Raw genomic sequence first — 21,462 nt, forward strand, 5'->3', positions numbered from 1 at the left:
CACCGACTGCCTGCCTTCTGGTCACTGACGGGATCCCACTGCCTCCAGGGAAGGAGCCTGCGGCAGCCGATGGCTGCGTGGCGGCTCGGGTGGCCAGAGGGTAGGCCTCTACGATGTCTCTCTCTTTTGACAATGTCAAAGGATGTTACCGAAGCTCTGTGTTTATGGGCCGGACCGTCCGGTTCTGGGGCCCGGACCGTCGGGTTCCGGGGCCGGACCGTCCGGGTTCCGGGGCCGGACCGTCCGGTTCGCGAACTCTGGACTTCTTCAGTCTCTTTATATTTTTCATATTTTCAGGATTTTATATTCTGGGTTTTTGCCCATTCTTTCCTGTTTTTTTATTTGAGCGGGCAGAGGGTGGGGGGGATTTGGGGGTTGATGTTCTTGTGTTTTGTGCAGGGGAGGGGGATTGGGGGGGCTGATGATTGTGTTGCTGTTCTGTTTTTCTGCGGGAGGGGGAGGTGGGTGCATGGGTTTGCTGTTTTTTCCTTTGTTTCGTGGCTAGCTGGAGAAGATGAATGTCAGAGTTGTATACCGCATACATACTTTGATAATAAGTGAGACCTTTGACCCTCACCGCGTGTTAAATCTCCCTCTACCTGTGCAGCCCTTCATTTTGGATGGTTACAAGTTTGACCTCAGGCTCTACGTCTTGATTACTTCCTGTGACCCTCTGCGCGTGTACCTCTACAATGAGGGCCTGATTCGCTTTGCCACCACCAAGTACACTGAACCCACGGAAAAGAATTTAGTAAGCGACACATTGACTTATCTTTAAGAGATACAGTTAATTCTCTGAAAGTACGATCCTACTTTATAAGAGGTTGATTCTTGCCTAACTCACCGTTGTATGGAAGTAATAGACTCGGGTGGGATCTTGCTGTCACGTTCCCAACCCCAGCCAATAGCTGACCACTCTGTCTCAGGGGGGCGGTGGGGGGAGGTTGGTGTGGTTAGTGAAAAAGCTTACAAGACAGGGTCAGGAAAAGCCTCCTCACCATTGAGCACGTCTACAATGAGCGCTGCCACAAGAAAGCAGCGTCCGTCATCAGGGACACCCACCGCCCAGACCCTGCTCTCTCCTCATCAGGAGGAAGGTACGAGGGCCGTAGATCTGACACCATAAGTTTCAGTTATCACCCTACAACCATCAGGCTCCTGAACCGGTGTGGATAACTTCACTCACCACAATGAGCCTCAGGTCCCACACCACCAGGTTCAGGAACAGTTATCACCCTACAACCATCAGGCTCCTGAACCGGTGTGGATAACTTCACTCACCACAATGAGTCTCAGGTCCCACACCACCAGGTTCAGGAACAGTTATCACCCTACAACCATCAGGCTCCTGAACCGGTATGGATAACTTCACTCACCACAATGAGTCTCGGGTCCCACACCACCAGGTTCAGGAACAGTTATCACCCTACAACCATCAGGAAGGAGGTACAGGAGCCTCAGGGTCCCACACCACCAGGTTCAGGAACAGTTATCACCCTACAACCATCAGGCTCCTGAACCAGTGTGGATAACTTCACTCACCACAATGAGTCTCAGGTCCCACACCACCAGGTTCAGGAACAGTTATCACCCTACAACCATCAGGCTCCTGAACCGGTGTGGATAACTTCACTCACCACAATGAGTCTCAGGTCCCACACCACCAGGTTCAGGAACAGTTATCACCCTACAACCATCAGGCTCCTGAACCAGTGTGGATAACTTCACTCAATTCAGGTTCCACAACCTCTGGACCAACTTTCAAGGGCTCTACAACTCATGTCCTCAGTGCTTCTGTATGTGTTTATTGTCTTCTTTTGCCCGTTGGTTATTTGACCGTGTCTGTGTGTTGTTTTTCATTGATTCTATTGTATTCCTTTGTATAAATCGGTTTTTTTCCCCCGGGTGATCACATGGGTTTGGGCGGGATGAATAATAAAATAAAATGGGCGGCATGGTGCCCTGTTGGTTGGCACTGTTGCCTTGTGGGATTCGGTGAAAACTAGAGTTAAGATTGGATCAGCCATGATCTGGTTGAATGGCGGAGCAGGCTTGAGGGGCCGATTGGCCTACTCCTGCTCCTATCTCTTATGTTCTTATGTTATGTTATGTTATGTTATGTTATAAGACCACAAGAGATAGGAGCAGAATGGGCCATTCAGCCCATCGAGTCTGCCACCATTTCATCATGGCTGATCCACTTTCCCTCTCAACCCCAATCTCCTGCCTTCTCCCTGTAACCATTCACACCCTGAATAATCAACAATCTGTCAACCTCTGCCTTCAATATACCCAATGACCTGTCCTCCATCTACACAATTAATCCCACAGATTCACCACCCTTCGGATAAAGAAATTCTCCTCACCTTCATTCTAAACGAATGTCCTTCTATTCTAAGCCTGTGCCCTCTGGCGCTGGAGTCCCCCACCATAGGAAACATCCTCTTCACATCCACTCTACCTACGCCTTTCAACATTCAATAGGTTTCAATGAGATCGCCTCTCGTTCGTCTAAATTCTAGTGCCCAGACCCTCCAGTGATAAACCTTCCCTTCCTGTAATCATTCTTGTGAACCGCCTCAGAACCCTCTCCAACGTCCGCTCATCCTCTCTGAGATAGGGGCTCACAATACCCCGTGAGGCCAGTACGACCAGTGCTTTATAAAGCCTCAACATTAACTCCTTGTTTTTATATTCTAGTCCTCTCGAGATGAATGCTAACATTGCATTTGCCTTCCCGACCACAGACTCAACCTGCAAGTTAACCTTTAGGGAATCCTGCATGAGGGCTCTCTCGTCCGCTTGCGCCTCAGATTTTTGGATTTTCCGCCCGTTTAGAAAACAGTCCACACTTCTGTTCCTTCTGCCAAAGTGCATGACGGTGGTGGAGGCGGATATGACAGGGTTTTTTAAGAGACTTTTGGATAGATACATGGAGTTTAGAAAATAGAGGGCTATGAGGAAGTCTAGTAGTTCCTTTGTGGGCCGAAGGGCCTGTATTGTGCTGTAGGTTTTCTATGCTTCTATCCATGTGGCAATCTAAGAGTTTCTTAAATGCCTCTACCACTGCCACTGGCAGCGCATTCCACGCACCCCCCCCCCCACTCTCTGTGTAAAAAGATTACCCCTGATATCCCTCCCCCACCCCCCCGTACTTTCCTCTGATCCCCTCTTGGATAACATTTCCCTGGCTATCCACTCTATCTATGCCTCTGATCAGTTTCTGCACCTCTATCGAGTCACCTCTCACCCTCCTTCACTCCGGGGAGAAAAACCACAGCTTTCTCAACCCATCTCAACTCTGTGGGTAAGAGGTTCATACGGTGCATTGGCCTTCATCAATCGTGGGATTGAGTTTAAGAGCCGAGAGGTAATGTTACAGCTATGTAGGACCCTGGTCAGACCCCACTTGGAGTACTGTCACCAACACACACAAAATGCCGGTGGAACGCAGCAGGCCCGGCAGCATCTATGAGGAGAAGCGCTGTCGATGTTTCGGGTCGAGACCCTTCGTCAGGACTAACTGAAAGAAGAGATAGTAAGAGATTTGAAAGTAGGAGGAAATGAGGGGGAAATGCGAAATGATAGGAGAAGATCGGAGGGGGTGGGGTGAAGCTGAGAGCCGGAAAGGTGATTGGCAAAAGGGATACAGAGCTGGAGAAGGGAAAGGATCATGGGACGTGAGGCCTAGGGAGAAAGAAAGGGGGAGGAGAGCACCAGAGGGAGATGGAGAATAGGCAGAGTGATGGGCAGAGAGAGAAAAAAAGGAGGGGGGAAAAATTAAATATATCAGGGATGGGGGTAAGAAGGGGATGAGGGGCATTAAAGGAAGTTAGAGAAGTCAATGTTTATGCCATCAGGTTGGAGGCTACCCAGCCGGTATATAAGGTGTTGTTCCTCCAACCTGAGTGTGGCTTCATCTTGACAGTAGAGGAGGCCATGGATAGACATATCAGAATGGGAATGGGATGTGGAATTAAAATGTGTGGCCACTGGGATATCCTGCTTTCTCTGGCGGACCGAGCGTAGGTGTTTAGCGAAATGGTCTCCCAGTCTGCGTCGAGTCTCACCAATATATAAAAGGCCACACCGAGAGCACCAGACACAGTATACCACACTAGCTTATTCACAGGTGAAGTGTCGCCTCACCTGGAAGGACTGTCTGGGGCCCTGAATGGTGGTGAGGGAGGAAGTGTAAGGGCAGGTGTAGCACTTGTTCCGTTTACAAGGATAAGTGTCAGGAGAGAGATTGGTGGGAAGGGATGGGGGGGATGAATGGACAAGGATCGCTCCCTATGGAAAGCAGAAAGGGGGGGTAGAGGGAAAGTTGTGTTGGTAGCACAGTACAAGGAGTACTGTGCTCAGTTCTGGTCGCCACACTACAGGAAGGATGTGGAAGCCATAGAAAGGGTGCAGAGGAGATTTACAAGGATGTTGCCTGGATTGGGGAGCATGCCTTATGAGAATAGGTTGAGTGAACTGGGCCTTTTCTCCTTGGAGTGACAGAGGATGAGGGGTGACCTGATAGAGGTGTATTAGATGAGAGGCATTGATCATGTGAATAGCTAGCACAAGAGGGCATAGCTTGAAAGTAGGTACAGAGCAGATGTCAGGGGTAATGAGTGGTGAGCGCGTGGAATGGGCTGCCAGTGATGGTGGTGGAGGCGGAAACGATAGGATCTTTTAAGAGACTCCTGGATGGATACATGGAGCTTAGAAAAATAGAGGGCTATGGGTAAGCCTAGGTAGTTCTAAGGACATGCTCAGCACAGCTTTGTGGGCCGAAGGGCCTGTATTGTGCTGTAGGTTTTCTATGTTTCCATCCTCATTATCTAATCCAGGCAGCATCCTGGTAATTCTCCTAAATATTGAGGAAAAGTGATGATTCCATCGTGAGACAGATTGAAGATGGGAGGTTGTGTGATGTAACACTCAACGATACATCCAGCCACGGTTATTGGCCCCGCATGTTGCCCGGAGTTAATCTGCCTTGATTTCAAGAGAAAGCAATGGAGTCATAGAAAAGTACAACACAGAAGCAGGCTCTTTGGCCCATCTAGTCCATGCTGAACCATTTAATGTGCCTGGTCCCATCAACCTGCACCCAGACCATAACCCTCCATACACCTCCCAATCGTGTACCTGTCCAAACTTCTCATAAATGTTGATAACAAAATTGTACTCACATGAGGTTACACATTGTATCAGAGGGATGGGAGGGTAGGCAGAGGGGGTGGTGTAGTATCAAATCAGCAGAAAGATGTGGCGTAGAATCAGAAGATGCTGAATCCTAGTGTCCAGGGAAGAAACTGCCAGGGTAAAAGGACCCTGATGGCAGTTATATACGGGCCTCCCAACAGTAGCTGGGACGTGGAGCACAGATTACAACAGGAAATAGAAAAAAGCGTGTCAAAAGGGTAATGTTATGGTAGTCATGGGAGATTTTATCATGCAGCTCGATTGGGAAAATCAGGTTGGTAATGCATCTCAAAAGAGTGAGTTTGTTGAATGCCGACGCGATGGCTTTTTAGAGCAGCTTGTCATGGGGCCTACCAGGGGATCACCATTGGCTGCTACGTCATGATCAGGAAGCTTAAGGTAAAGGAACCCTTAGGAGACAGTGAACACAATATGACTGAGTTGAACTTGAAATTTGATAGGGAGAGAGTAGAGTCTGACGTAGCAATATTTCAGTGCAGTACAGGAAATTTGAAAGGAAAGTAAAGGTGCAAGAGAGGAGTTGGGAGGAGATTTTGGCAGGGAAAACAGCAGAGCAGCAATGGTACAAGTTTCTGGGGGAATTGGGGAAGGTGCAGGATAAATGTACTCCAAAAGCAAAGAAATACTCGAACGGCAAAATGCTACAACTGCGGCTGACAAGGGAAGTCAAAGCTAATGTAAAAGCAAAAGAGAGGGTATACAAGAGAGCAAACATTAGTGAGAAGACAGAGGACTGGGAAGCTTTTAAAACCCTACACAGAGAGCAACTAAAAGAATCGTTAGGAGGAAAAAGATGAAATATGAAAACAAACTAGCAAATAATGTCAAAAGTTGATAGGAAAAGCATTTTCAACTATCTAAAAAATAGAAGCGAAATGAGTGTGGATATAGGACTGCTAGAAACTGAGGCCAGAGAAATAGTAATGGGGGCCAAGGAGATGGCAAATGAACATCCATTTAAAACAGAGATGCGGAGAAATTTCTTCAGTAAAAGGGTAGTGAATGTGTGGAATTTGTTACCACAGGCCGCTATAGAGGACAGGTTGTTGGGTGTATTTAAGGCAGAAGTTGACTGGTTCTTCAATGGCCGCGACACCAAAGGTTACGGGGAGAAGGCTGGGTGGTGAGGCTGAGGAAGGGAGAGAAAGGATCAGCCATGATTGAATGCGGAGCTGACGATGAGCCAAATGGCCTAATTCAGCTCCTGTGGGTTGTGGTTTTATGGCCGTATAGAGAAGTTAACACCATCAATGTTAGGACTGAACAGAGGGATCCGTCATTTCTTGAAAGAGAAATCACAGGTAGATAGGGTCATAAAGAGAGATTTTGGTACACTGGCTTTCATAAGTCAAGGTACTGAGTACAGGAGTTGGGATGTTATGTTGGAACCACTACTTTTTACATTATGTGTCAAGGATTTTGATGATGGAATTGATGGCTTCGAGGCTAAGTTAGAGAACTTGAGGTGTTGGGGGAGGGAGGGTGAAATCTCATCAAAACCTATTGAATGTTGAAAAGCATTGACAGAGTGGATGTGGAGACGATGTCTCCTATAGTGGAGGGGTCCAAGACCAGAGGACACAGACAGAGTGGATGTGGAGAGGATGTTTCCTATCGTAGGGGAGTCCAAGACCAGAGGACACAGATAGAGTGGATATGGAGAGGATGTTTCCCATAGTGGGGGAGTCTAGGACCAGAGGACACAGATAGAGTGGATGTGGAGAGGATGTTTCCTGTAGTGGGGGAGTCTAGGACCAGAGGACACAGATCGAGTGGATGTGGAGAGGATGTTTCCTATAGGGAGGGAGTCTAGGACCAGAGGACACAGATAGAGTGGATGTGGAGAGGAAGTTTCCTATAGTGGGGGAGTCTAGGACCAGAGGACACAGATAGAGTGGATGTGGAGAGGATGTTTCCTATAGTGGGGGAGTCTAGGACCAGAGGACACTGATAGAGTGGATGTGGAGAGGATGTTTCCTATAGTGAGGGAGTCTAGGACCAGAGGACACAGATAGAGTGGGTGTGGAGAGGATGTTTCCTATAGTGGGGGAGTCTAGGACCAGAGGACACCAATAGAGTGGGTGTGGAGAGGATGTTTCCTATAGTGGGGGAGTCTAGGACCAGAGGACACAGATAGAGTGGGTGTGGAGAGGATGTTTCCTATAGTGGGGGAGTCTAGGACCAGAGGACACAGATAGAGTGGGTGTGGAGAGGATGTTTCCTATAGTGGGGGAGTCTAGGACCAGAGGACACAGATAGAGTGGGTGTGGAGAGGATGTTTCCTATAGTGGGGGAGTCTAGGACCAGAGGACACAGATAGTGTGGGTGTGGAGAGGATGTTTCCTATAGTGGGGGAGTCTAGGACCAGAGGACACAGATAGAGTGGGTGTGGAGAGGATGTTTCCTATAGTGGGGGAGTCTAGGACCAGAGGACACAGATAGAGTGGGTGTGGAGAGGATGTTTCCTATAGTGGGGGAGTCTAGGACCAGAGGACACAGATAGAGTGGATGTGGAGAGGATGTTTTCTGTAGTGGAGGAGTCTAGGACCAGAGGACACAGATAGAGTGGATGTGGAGAGGATGTTCCCTATAGTGGGGGAGTCTAGGACCAGAGGACACAGATAGAGTGGATGTGGAGAGGATGTTCCCTATAGTGGGGGAGTCTAGGACCAGAGGACACAGATAGAGTGGATGTGGAGAGGATGTTTCCTATAGCGGGGGAGTCCAGGACCAGAGGGCACAGATAGAGTGGATGTGGAGAGGATGTTTCCTATAGCGGGGGAGTCCAGGACCAGAGGACACAGATAGAGTGGATGTGGAGAGGATGTTTCCTATAGTGGGGGAGTCCAGGACCAGAGGACACAGATAGAGTGGATATGGAGAGGATGTTTCCTATAGTGGAGGAGTCTAGGACCAGAGGACACAGATAGAGTGGCTGTGGAGAAGATGTTTCCTATTGTGGGGGAGTGTAGGACCAGAGGACACAGATAGAGTAGATGTGGAGAGGATGTTTCCTATAGTGGGGGAGTCTAGGACCAGAAGACACAGATAGAGTGGATGTGGAGAGGATGTTTCCTATAGTGGGGGAGTCTAGGACCAGAGGACACAGATAGAGTGGATGTGGAGAGGATGTTTCCTATAGTGGGGGAGTCTAGGACCAGGGGACACAGACAGAGTGGATGTGGAGAGGATGTTTCCTATAGTTGGGGAGTCTAGGACCAGAGGTCACAGATAGAGTGGATGTGGAGAGGATGTTTCCTATAGTGGAGGAGTCCAAGACCAGAGGACACAGACAGTGTGGATGTGGAGAGGATGTTTCCCATAGTGGGGAGTCTAGGACCAGAGGGCACAGATAGAGTGGGTGTGGAGAGGATGTTTCCTATAGTGGGGGAGTCTAGGACCAGAGGACACAGATACAGTGTATGTGGAGAGGATGTTTCCTATAGTGGGGGAGTCCAGGACCAGAGGACACAGATAGAGTGGATGTGGAGAGGATGTTTCCTATAGTGAGGGAGTCTAGGACCAGAGGACACAGATAGAGTGGGTGTGGAGAGGATTTTTCCTATAGTGGGGGAGTCTAGGACCAGAGGACACCAATAGAGTGGGTGTGGAGAGGATGTTTCCTATAGTGGGGGAGTCTAGGACCAGAGGACACAGATAGAGTGGGTGTGGAGAGGATGTTTCCTATAGTGGGGGAGTCTAGGACCAGAGGACACAGATAGAGTGGGTGTGGAGAGGATGTTTCCTATAGTGGGGAAGTCTAGGACCAGAGGACACAGATAGAGCGGGTGTGGAGAGGATGTTTCCTATAGTGGGGGAGTCTAGGACCAGAGGACACAGATAGAGTGGATGTGGAGAGGATGTTTCCTATAGTGGAGGAGTCTAGGACCAGAGGACACAGATAGAGTGGATGTGGAGAGGATGTTTCCTATAGTGGGGGAGTCTAGGACCAGAAGACACAGATAGAGTGGATGTGGAGAGGATGTTTCCTATAGTGGGGGAGTCTAGGACCAGAGGACACAGATAGAGTGGATGTGGAGAGATGTTTCCTGTAGTGGGGGAGTCTAGGACAAGAGGACGCAGCCTCAGAATAGAGGGACATCCATTTAGAACGGAGATGAGGAGGAATTTGTAGAATTGGTTACCACATGCTGTGGAGGCCAAGTGAGTGGGTATATTTAAGGCAGAGCTTGTTAGGTTCTTGATTGGTCAGAGGATAGATGGATATGGAGGGAAGGCAGGAGATTGGGGCTGAGAGGGAAATGGATCAGCCCTGATGGAATGGCGGAGCAGACAAGATGGGGCAAATGGCCGAATCCTGTTCCTACATCTTACAGTCTCACGGCGTGGACTACCCCGTAAAAAAAAACTCAGCCCTTATTTCCTAATCTGAATCAAGTTTGCTATCATTGTCGTTATGCGGCAGCAGTACATTGCAGTACGTAATCATAAAACCTATAAATTACAAAAAGAAATATATTTGAAAAATTAAATAAGTTGTGCAAAAACAAGGCCAGGAGAATAAACGTTACTGAGGGTCCATTGTCCATTCAGAAATCTAATGGCAGAGGGGAGCAATCTGTTCCTGAATCACTGAGTGTGTGTCTTCAGGCTCCTGTACCTCCTCCCTGATGGCAGAGGGGAAGAAGCTGTTCCTGAATCGCTGAGTGTGTGTCTTCAGGCTCCTGTACCTCCTCCCTGATGGCAGAGGGGAAGAAGCTGTTCCTGAATCGTTGGGTGTGTGTCTTCAGGCTCCTGTACCCCCTCCCTGATGGCAGAGGGGAAGAAGCTGTTCCTGAATCGTTGAGTGTGTGTCTTCAGGCTCCTGTACCTCCTCCCTGATGGCAGAGGGGAAGAAGCTGTTCCTGAATCATTGAGTGTGTGTCTTCAGGCTCCTGTACCTCCTCCCTGATGGCAGAGGGGAAGAAGCTGTTCCTGAATCGTTGAGTGTGTGCCTTCAGGCTCCTGTACCTCCTCCCCGATGGCAGAGGGGAAGAAGCTATTCCTGAATCACTGAGTGTGTGTCTTCAGGCTCCTGTACCTCCTTCCTGATGGTAGCAATGTAAAGAGGGCATGACCTGGCCAGCAAGGGTCCCTCAAGATAGACGTTGCCTTTTTGAGGCATGCCTTTTGAAGATGTCCTCGAAAGTGGGGAGGATTGTGCTCAGGGATGGCTGATCTATCATCCCTCTCGACTGATTTCTCCTGCCTTCTCCCGTTAACCTTTGACCCCCTGACCAGTCAAGAGCCTATCAGCCTCCACTTTAAATACACTCAGCGACTCGGCCTCCACAGCCGCTGGTGGCAACAAATCCCACAGATTCGCCTCCCTCTGGTTGAAGAAATTCCTCATCTCTGCCCGAAAGGGAAGTTCTTCTATTCTGAGGCTTTGCCCGCTGCTCCTAGACACCGCCGTCCCCCCTCCCACTACAGGAAACATCCTCTCCGCATCACTTTTCAATATTGGATGGTTTTCGATGAGATCCCCCATCACCCTTTTAAACTTCAGCGAGTACAGGCCCAGAGGGAGCATTGCTCCTCAGATGACAACCCTTTCATTCCCAGATTCATTCTCGTGAACCTCCCCCAGACCCTGTCCAGTGCCAGCACACCAGTTCTTAGATACGGGGCTCAAAACTGCTCACAATTCTCCAAAGTACGGTCTGAGTTATAAAGCCTCAGCCTCGCATCCTTGCTCTGACTGACAGCACCCACCCTTATGCGCTGCGCTCCCGATGAGCGATCCCTTGACTTGGCGATGTTTTGGGGCTGCAAAAACTGCTTTAGGATGCGAGGCTTCCCCCCACTTTCACCCCCTTGCCACCTGCCGACCGCCCTCCGACACCCCAGGAAAAGTGAAGCCGGGGGGAATGAGGCATTTCCGCGGCTTCCGGCCGAGGTGGCGTTAGTGTGACGCGGTAACTGAGGGCGGCGTCCCTGACTGAGAAACCAACATCTTTATCTTTTGCCGCTGACAGGATGACGTCTGCATGCACCTCACCAACTACGCCATCAACAAGAACAAGAAGAACTTCATCCAGGATGAAAACAGAGGCAGTAAAAGGTGAGACCATCTGCACCAGGGTGCACCCTTCACCACCAGCAGGCACATTATAGAAGGGATTTCACAGCAGGCCTCATCTACCGCCTGGGTAGCCTCCAGCCTGGTGGTATGAACATCGAATTCTCCAATTTCCGGTAATTCCCTCCCCCTCCCCCTTCCCCTATCCCAGGTCCCTCTCTGCCTCTCTCCCCTTTCAACTTTCTGCTCCTTTACCTCTACAGTTCTTTCATGCTTATCCCCTCCCCCTCCCCCCTTCCTCTGATTGGTTCTCCACCTGGCGCCTCTAGCCCTTCCCCCTCCCCTATCTCTATTACTGGGCTTCGGCCCTCTCTTCCTGATGAAGGGTCTCGGCCCGAAACGTTGGCTACTCTTTTCTCACGGATGCTGCCTGACCTGCTGAGTTCTTCCAGCGCCGTGTACGTGTACATGATAGAAGGTCAGTGTTGGAGTGATCTTTGTGGTTGGGACGTAGACGTTCAGCGATTGACTTTGGCGACCAGTCTCCATATCTGAATGTGTGTTGTGGGTTTAATTTGGAGTGCAGCTCTGAACGACGGGTTCCTGAAAGCCGTGAATCCCAGTTGACAACGCTGATTAAATTTCATTTGGATGTGTGTGGTGTGGCTGTGAATCAGGAGGCGTGAAGGTCGAATGGAGTTTCAGAGAAAGCATTGTCCGTACATTGTAAGTATGGAGTTGCCCTTTAATTGGGCAGAGTGGGCTCAATGCTCCAGAAGTTACTATGTTACTCTGTTACTATGCTGTATCTCCAAAGAAATGGGGGAAAAAAAGAGTAAATAATCTACCTCTACTTTGTTTCCTACAAGGTAAGTTAGGAAACAAAGTAGTGAATTAAAAATGTGATTAATAAAATGTGGTTGATTATTGAAGTTCAGGTGTCCATATTGACCAGAGATTCTGCAGATGCTGGAATCCAGAGTTAACGGACACAAGATGCTAGAGGAACTCGGTAGGTCTGTGTAAAGGAATATGTTTTGGGCCGAGACCCTTCATCAGGTAGGTGGGGCCCGAAGCATTGAACGTTTATCCTTCTCCACAGATGCTGCCCGAACTGCTGAGTTCCTCCGCCATTTTGTGTGTGTTGTTAAGCTGTCCACCCTGGGATCATCGATTATTAATGATCGAGCTAAATATATGATCGATAAATAATGACATTAATGACCAGGAGTCAGTTACCACAGTGAGCCTACCTGGCTTGGAATATCTCTCAGGATGTCCCGCTAGTTTAGATCGTCCCATTCTGGTATTCTGTGTCCAGCAAGAACCAATGATCTAGAAAAAAAGAAATGTGAGCTGGATCCCATTAAGGCAGATAAGTTTACATAAGTGATCCAATAAAGCTGGAATAAAGGTCTATCAGACATGGCAGCTATTGAGCTGTTGTGAGGGAAATCTCCCGTTTCCTCTTCATATTCGAGGCCTCCGACACTGCTGTGGGCTTACCGTTGCTTGCAGTGGGCCGTAGCTTCATGGACCCTGTACAGATTACAGAGGAGGAGGTGCTTGCTGTCCTGAGGAAAATCAGGGTGGGTGAATCCCCAGGGCCTGACAAGCTGTTCCCTCAGACCCTGGGGGAGGCAAGTGCAGAAACAGCAGGGGCCCGAGCAGAGATATTTAAACAACTCTTAGTGACAAGAAAGGTTCTAAAGATAAACCAGGAAATTACAGACTGCTCAGTCTGACATCTGTAGTGGGATAGTTATTGGAAAGTATTCCAAGGGACTGGATAGATGAGTATTTGGATAGTCAGCATGGCAAGTCATGTCTAACCAATCTTGTAGAGTTTTACGAGGAAGTTACCAGGAAAGCGGATGAAGGCAAAGCAGTGGATGTTGTCTGCATGGACTTTAGCAAGGCACTTGACAAGGTCCCGCATGTGAGGCTGGTCAAGAAGGTTCAGTCGCTCGGCATTCAGCAGAGCTGGTAAACTGGATTAGACATTGGCTTTGTGGGAGAAGCCAGAGAGTGGTACTAGAGGGTTGCCTCTCTGACTGGAGGCCCGTGACCAGCGCCGGGCCCATTGTCGTTTGTCTTCTGTATCAATGATCTGGATGATAATGTAGTTAACTGGATCAGCAAATTTGCAGATGACACCAAGTTTGGGGATAAAGTGGACATTGAGGAAGGCGGTCATGGCTTGCAGAGGGATCTGGATCAGCTGAGAAAATGGGTTGAAAAATGGCAGCTGGAAGTTAATGCAGACAAGCGCGAGGCGTTACATTTAGGTAGGACCAGCCGGGGAAGGTCTCACACAGTGAATGGCGGGGCACTGAGGAGTGCGGTAGAGCAAAGGGATCTGAGAATAGAGGCCCATAATTTGTTTAAAGTAGTGTCACAGGTAGAAAGAAAGCTGTTGTCACTCTGGCTTTCATAAATCAATGTATTGAGTACAGGAGATGGGATGTTATGTTGAAGTTGCATAAGACATTGATGAGGCATAACTTGGAGTATCGTGTGCCGTTTTGGTCACCTACCTACAGGAAAGATGGACAGTAAATAAGGTTGAAAGAGTACAGGAAAAATTTACAAGAATGTAGCTGGGCCTGGAGGACCTGAGTTATAAGGAAAGATTGAATAGGTTAGGACTTTATTCCTTAGAATGTAGAAGGTTGAGAGGAGATTTGACAGAAGTAGCCAGGCTTATGAAGGGTATAGATAGGGTGTATGCAAGCAGGCTTTTGCGACTGAGGTCGAGTGTGACCACAACCAGAGATCATGGGTTAAGGGTGAAAGGTGAAACGTTTAAGGGGAACATGAGGAGAAATGTCTTCACTCAGATGGCCATGGCCAGTGTGGAACGAGCTGCCAACACAAGTGCTGCACGCGTGCTCGATTTCAACGTGTAAGCGAAGTTTGGACAGGATGGGAGGGGTATGGAGGGCTATGGTCCTGGGGCAGGTCAATGGGTGTAGGCAGTTTAGCAGGTTTCGGCATGGACTAGATGGGCCAAAGGGCCTGTTTGTTCACTGTAGTGCTCTCTGACTGTGAATGTCAACCACGAGGCATCTTCACAAGATGGAATATCGTGGGTTAAGGGTGCAGTCCACCTTCTCAAAGGCAACTCTGGATGGGGAAGAAATCACCTCCGACAAATCCTGTCAAAAAAGGGGGAACATTAATCAAGAGAGTGGATATTTCCTTCAATGGAAATGCAGACTGTCTTGTGGCTTGCAGTGCTATTGGCCTCTCACACAATAACACAAATGATGGGGCAGAGTGCCTGGTCAGCGGAGTCACTGGGCAATGCCGTCCGATGGATGGACGGTGGCCTGCGATGGATTGGAACTGACGGCTCTGTAAAATGTTGTTTCTTGCAGAAAGCTGTCTTTCTTTAACCGGTACATGGAGAGCAATGCCTATGACCTGGAGAGGCTGTGGAGCAGTATTGAAGACGTGGTCATCAAAACCATCCTGTCTGCGTATCCGGCCCTGAAGCACAACTACATCACCTGCTTCCCGAAGCACGTGTCCGGGAGCGCCTGCTTTCAGATCCTCGGCTTTGACGTCCTGCTGGACCACACCTTGAAACCCTGGCTGCTGGAGGTACGTGCGCCTTCGGGATACATAAAGATGAAGCAGATAATTGGGGGGACCGCATAAAACATGCAAACGTAACATCGCGATGGGACGGGCAGTAATATCGTGAAGGATCCCACCAACCCTGCTCACTGTTTGTCCCCACTTCCATCAGGGAGGAGGCTCTGTAGCATTCACGCCAGGAGCACCAGACTCAGAAACAGTTACTTTCCCCAAGCAGACCTCCGAGGGAACCGCAACCTCGTTGAAGGGGTTGGAGAGCTGGGGCTTTAGGCTTTGGCTCTCGGTCGGGTCACCCATGACAAACAGGGCAAAGGGTAGCGGCCAGACTAAGAGTGGTCCTCCAGGTTCGAGGGCTCAGCTCAGCACCAACAGCGCTGACCGGTGAAACAAAACCGTTACGCAAACTGCAATGAAGAATCCTGCTACATCTGAGTGTGACGGTGTTCCTGAGTCTCCGCCTGGCACTTGCACGTCTGACAGTAGCAAAAACCGAGAGGAAGCTACGGGCATGATCGGGGAATCTCTGAACACCACCAGAGATGGTGGACCTTCACTGTCGTCCCAAACACCAGCGGTGTAATGGGCAGTCAGGAAGTCCCCAAGCACTAAGGCTGATCAACACCTCCACCCACTGACCCACCCCTCCACACACCCAACCACCCACTGACCCACCCCTCTGCACCCTCCAATCACCCACTGACCCACCCCTCCACACACCCCCAGTCACCCACTGACCCACCCCTCCACACACCCCCAACCACCCACTGACCCACCCCTCCACACCCCCAACCACCACTACTTTATCATTTCCTGTCAGAGTCACCTTGTGTACAGACACTCCTGTGCCCAGCGTCACTTTATGGACACACAATCAATCTGTGTGTAGAAGCTACCTAATGTATTTGTATTTATTGTGATTTTTCCCATTATTACTGTGTTTTTTCCACTTTTCCATTATTATTGTTATCGAAAAGGTGTTATACTTGGATGCTGCAATGTATGGAATAAAGTTGATGAACTTGTAGCACAGTTACAGATTGGCGTTTACAATCAGAATCAGGTTTATTATCACCAGTCTGTGTCATAAAATTTGCTAACTTAGCAGCACAGTTCAATGCAATACATAATATAGAAGAGAAAAATAGTAACAAATATAATTAAAAATAGTAATAATAAATAAATAAATCAATTGCAGTATACATATATTGAACAGATTTTTAAAATGTACAAACAAACAGAAATGTTGTATATTAAAAAAATGTGAGGTAGTGTCCATTTAGTAATCGAATGGCAGAGGGGAAGAAGCTGTTCCTGAATCGTTGAGTGTGTGCCTTCAGGCTCCTGTACCCTCTCCCTGATGGCAGAGGGGAAGAAGCTGTTCCTGAATCATTGAGTGTGTGTCTTCAGGCTCCTGTACCCTCTCCCTGATGGCAGAGGGGAAGAAGCTGTTCCTGAATTGTTGAGTGTGTGTCTTCAGGCTCCTGTACCTCCTCCCAGATGGCAGAGGGGAAGAAGCTGTTCCTGAATTGTTGAGTGTGTGTCTTCAGGCTCCTGTACCTCCTCCCTGATGGCAGAGGGGAAGAAGCTGTTCCTGAATTGTTGAGTGTGTGTCTTCAGGCTCCTGTACCTCCTCCCTGATGGCAGAGGGGAAGAAGCTGTTCCTGAATTGTTGAGTGTGTGTCTTCAGGCTCCTGTACCTCCTCCCCGATGGCAGAGGGGAAGAAGCTGTTCCTGAATCGTTGAGTGTGTGTCTTCAGGCTCCTGTACCTCCTCCCTGATGGCAGAGGGGAAGAAGCTGTTCCTGAATTGTTGAGTGTGTGTCTTCAGGCTCCTGTACCTCCTCCCCAATGGCAGAGGGGAAGAAGCTGTTCCTGAATCGTTGAGTGTGTGTCTTCAGGCTCCTGTACCTCCTCCCTGATGGCAGAGGGGAAGAAGCTGTTCCTGAATCGCTGAGTGTGTGTCTTCAGGCTCCTGTACCCCCTCCCTGATGGCAGAGGGGAAGAAGCTGTTCCTGAATCGTTGAGTGTGTGCCTTCAGGCTCCTGTACCTCCTCCCTGATGGCAGAGGGGAAGAAGCTGTTCCTGAATCGTTGAGTGTGTGCCTTCAGGCTCTTGTACCCTCTCCCTGATGGCAGAGGGGAAGAAGCTGTTCCTGAATCGTTGAGTGTGTGTCTTCAGGCTCCTGTACCTCCTCCCTGATGGTAAGAGTGAGAAAAGGGTATGTCCTGGGTGCTGGAGGTTCTTAATAATGGACGCTGCCTTTCTGAGACACCACTCCCTGAAGATGTCCTGGGTACTTTGTGGGCTGGTACCCAAGATGGAGCTGACTAGGTTTACAGCCGTCTGCAGCTTCTTTCCGTTCTGTGCTTTGATGAGAGGTTGGTCATGACTAGACTCAGCAAGGACCTGGACCCGATGCAATTCGCCTATCGCTACAACGGCAGACACAATCTCAATGGCTCTCCACACGGCTTTAGACCACCTGGACAACACCAACACCTACGCCAGGATGCTGTTCATCGACTATAGCTCAGCATTTAATACCAACATTCCCACAATCCTGATTGAGAAGTTACAGAACCTGGGCCTCTGTACCTCGCTCTGCAATTGGATTCTCGACTTCCTAATCAGAAGACCACAATCTGTGCGGTTTGGTGATAACATATCCTTCTCGCTGACTATCAATACTGTTGGCTGAATTCTCAGGTGGTGACGAGAGGGCATACAGGAGTGAGATATGCCAACTCGTGGAATGGTGCCACAGCAACAACCTGGCACTCAGTAACGTCAGTAAGACAAAAGAGCTGATTGTGGGCTTCAGGAAGGGTAAGATGAAGGAACACACACCGATCCTCATAGAGGGATCTGATGTGGAGAGAGTGGGCAGCTTCAAGTTCCTGGGTGTCAAGATCTCTGAGGATCTAACCTGGTCCCAACACATCGATGTGGTTATAAAGAAGGCAAGACAGCGGCTATACTTCATTAGGAGTTTGAAGAGATTCAGCATGTCAACAAAAACACTCAAAAACTTCTATAGATGTACCGTGGAGAGCATTCTGACAGGCTGCATCACTGTCTGGGATGGGGGGCAGGGAGCTACTGCACAGGACTGAAAGAAGCTGCAGAGGGTTGTAAATCTAGTCAGCTCCATCTTGTGTGCTAGTCTACAAAGTTCCCAGGACATCTACAGGGAGCGGTGTTTCAGAAAGGCAGTGTCCATTATTAAGAACCTCCAGCACCCAGGGCATGCCCTTTTCTCACTGATACCATCAGGTAGGATGTAACAAGAGCCTGAAGGCACACACTCAGCGATTCAGGAACAGCTTCTTCCCCTCTGCCATCAGGGAGGAGGTACAGGAGCCTGAAGACACACACTCAACGATTCAGGAACAGCTTCTTCCCCTCTGCCATCAGGGAGGAGGTACAGGAGCCTGAAGACACACACTCAACGATTCAGGAACAGCTTCTTCCCCTCTGCCATCAGGGAGGAGGTACAGGAGCCTGAAGACACACACTCAACGATTCAGGAACAGCTTCTTCCACTCTGCCATCAGGGAGGAGGTACAGGAGCCTGAAGGCACACACTCAGCGATTCAGGAACAGCATCTTCCCCTCTGCCATCAGGGAGGGGGTACAGGAGCCTGAAGGCCCACACTCAGCGATTCAGGAACAGCTTCTTCCCCTCTGCCATCCGATTTCAAAATGGACGTTAAATCTTTGGACACTACCTCACTTTTTTTTTAATATGTGGTATTTCTGTTTTTGCATGTTTTTTGTCCTGTCTTGTCTTGTCCACACTGCACCCACCGCCGCCACTGGGCTATAAACCTGCAGGAGCAGTGTGTGGTTAAGTGCCTTGCTCAAGGACACACACTCTGCCTCGAACTAACGACCTTCAGATTGCCAGCCCAAAGCCTTAACCACTTGGCCACGTGCCAACACTATCTATTCAATATAGATATACTGTAATTGATTTACTTTGTTTATTATTATTATTGTGTTTTATTTATTGTTTTTTTCTCTGCTAGATTATGCAGTGCACTGAACTGCTGCTGCTAAGTTAACAAATTTCATGTCAGATGCCGGTGATTCTGATTCTGATGTAGACATACAACAGTATAATGCTAATGTCATCAATAACGTGTACTGTACTGGGTGGCAGCAGTGTGTTCAGACGTCTCACAGCCTGGGGCGAAAAGCTAACAGTCTTTGCTCTTGAACAGCAGGACCTTCTGGCTGACTGTCGGAGATCAAAACGATTGCAGGGCAGCTGGGAGGGGTCGCACAACCACTGTGGTCGTACTCACGGGAATTCAGAACAATAGGGGGCTGTGGTGAGGATCCCATTGAAAACCCTCGATGGGAGAGGATCTTTCCTATGGTGGAAGAGTCCAAGACCAGGACCAGAGGGCACAGATAGAGTGGATGTGGAGAGGATGTTTCCTATAGTGGGGAAGTCTAGGACCAGCGGGCACAGATAGAGTGGATGTGGAGAGGATGTTTCCTATAGTGGGGGAGTCTAGGACCAGAGGACACAGATAGAGTGGATGTGGAGAGGATGTTTCCTATAGTGGGGGAGTCTAGGACCAGAGGACACAGATAGAGTGGATGTGGAGAGGATGTTTCCTATTGTGGGGGAGTCTAGGACCAGAGGACACAGATAGAGTGGATGTGGAGAAGATGTTTCCTATAGTGGGGGAGTCTGGGACCAGAGGACACAGATAGAGTGGATGTGGAGAGGATGTTTCCTATAGTGGGGGAGTCTAGGACCAGAGGGCACAGATAGAGTGGATGTGGAGAGGATGTTTCCTATAGTGGGGGAGTCTAGGACCAGAGGACACAGATAGAGTGGATGTGGAGAGGATGTTTCCTATCGTGGGGGAGTCTAGGACCAGAGGACACAGATAGAGTGGATGTGGAGAGGATGTTTCCTATAGTGGGGGAGTATAGGACAAGAAGGCACAGATAGAGTGGTTGTGGAGAGGATGTTTCCTATAGTGGGGGAGTCTAGGACCAGAAGGCACAGATAGAGTGGATGTGGAGAGGATGTTTCCTATAGTGGGGGAGTCTAGGACCAGAGGACACAGATGGAGTGGATGTGGAGAGGATGTTTCCTATAGTGGGGGAGTCTAGGACCAGAGGACACAGATAGAGTGGATGTGGAGAGGATGTTTCCTATAGTGGGCGAGTCTAGGACCAGAGGACACAGATAGAGTGGATGTGGAGAGGATGTTTCCTATAGTGGGGGAGTCTAGGACCAGAGGACACAGATGGAGTGGATGTGGAGAGGATGTTTCCTATAGTGGGGGAGTCTAGGACCAGAGGACACAGATAGAGTGGATGTGGAGAGGATGTTTCCTATAGTGGGGGAGTCTAGGACCAGAGGACACAGATAGAGTGGATGTGGAGAGGATGTTTCCTATAGTGGGCGAGTCTAGGACCAGAGGACACAGATAGAGTGGATGTGGAGAGGATGTTTCCTATAGTGGGGGAGTCTGGGACCAGAGGATACAGATAGAGTGGGTGTGGAGAGGATGTTCCCTATAGTGGGGGAGTCTGGGACCAGAGGATATAGATAGGGTGGATGTGGAGAGGATGTTTCCTATAGTGGGGGAGTCTGGGACCAGAGGACACAGATAGGGTGGGTGTGGAGAGGATGTTTCCTATAGTGGGGGAGTCTAGGACCAGAGGACACAGATAGAGTGGATGTGGAGAGGATGTTTCCTATAGTGGGGGAGTCTAGGACCAGAGGACACAGATAGAGTGGATGTGGAGAGGATGTTTCCTATAGTGGGGGAGTCTGGGACCAGAGGATACAGATAGGGTGGGTGTGGAGAGGATGTTTCCTATAGTGGGGGAGTCTAGGACCAGAGGACACAGATAGAGTGGATGTGGAGAGGAAGTTTCCTATAGTGGGGGAGTCTAGGACCAGAGGACACAGATAGAGTGGATGTGGAGAGGAAGTTTCCTATAGTGGGGGAGTCTGGGACCAGAGGACACAGATAGAGTGGATGTGGAGAGGATGTTTCCTATAGTGGGGGAGTCTGGGACCAGAGGATACAGATAGGGTGGGTGTGGAGAGGATGTTTCCTATAGTGGGGGAGTCTAGGACCAGAGGACACAGATAGAGTGGATGTGGAGAGGAAGTTTCCTATAGTGGGGGAGTCTGGGACCAGAGGACACAGATAGAGTGGATGTGGAGAGGATGTTTCCTATAGTGGGGGAGTCTAGGACCAGAGGACACAGATAGAGTGGATGTGGAGAGGATGTTTCCTATAGTGGGGGAGTCTAGGACCAGAGGACACAGATAGGGTGGGTGTGGAGAGGATGTTTCCTATAGTGGAAGAGTCCAAGACCAGGACCAGAGGACACAGCCTCAGAATAGAGGGGCATTCATTTAGATCGGAGATGAGGAGGAATTTCTTCAGCCAGAGGGTGGTGACTCTGTGGAATTTGTTGTCACTGGCAGCTGTGGAGGCCGATTCATCGGGTATATTTAAACCAGATGTTGATAGGTTCTTGAATAGTCAGGGCGTGATGGGATACGGGGAGAAGGCAGGAGATTGGGGCTGAGAGGGAAATGGATCTGACATGATGAAATGGAGGAGCAGACTCAAT

General features: G+C 49.3%; 1 protein-coding gene across 1 annotated transcript in view; it reads left to right on the forward strand.

The window, feature by feature from the left end:
- Positions 1-21,462, forward strand: part of LOC140741404 (tubulin polyglutamylase ttll6-like) — a 77,176-nt gene that overhangs the window by 24,158 nt on the left and 31,556 nt on the right. The window contains exons 5-7 of the mRNA XM_073071572.1: positions 608-751; positions 11,199-11,284; positions 14,623-14,848. Of these exons, the coding sequence (XP_072927673.1) occupies positions 608-751; positions 11,199-11,284; positions 14,623-14,848 (456 nt within the window). The remainder of the gene's footprint in view (positions 1-607; positions 752-11,198; positions 11,285-14,622; positions 14,849-21,462) is intronic.

Source organism: Hemitrygon akajei, chromosome 18 (assembly GCF_048418815.1).
Source record: "Hemitrygon akajei chromosome 18, sHemAka1.3, whole genome shotgun sequence".
Lineage (NCBI taxonomy): Eukaryota > Metazoa > Chordata > Chondrichthyes > Myliobatiformes > Dasyatidae > Hemitrygon > Hemitrygon akajei.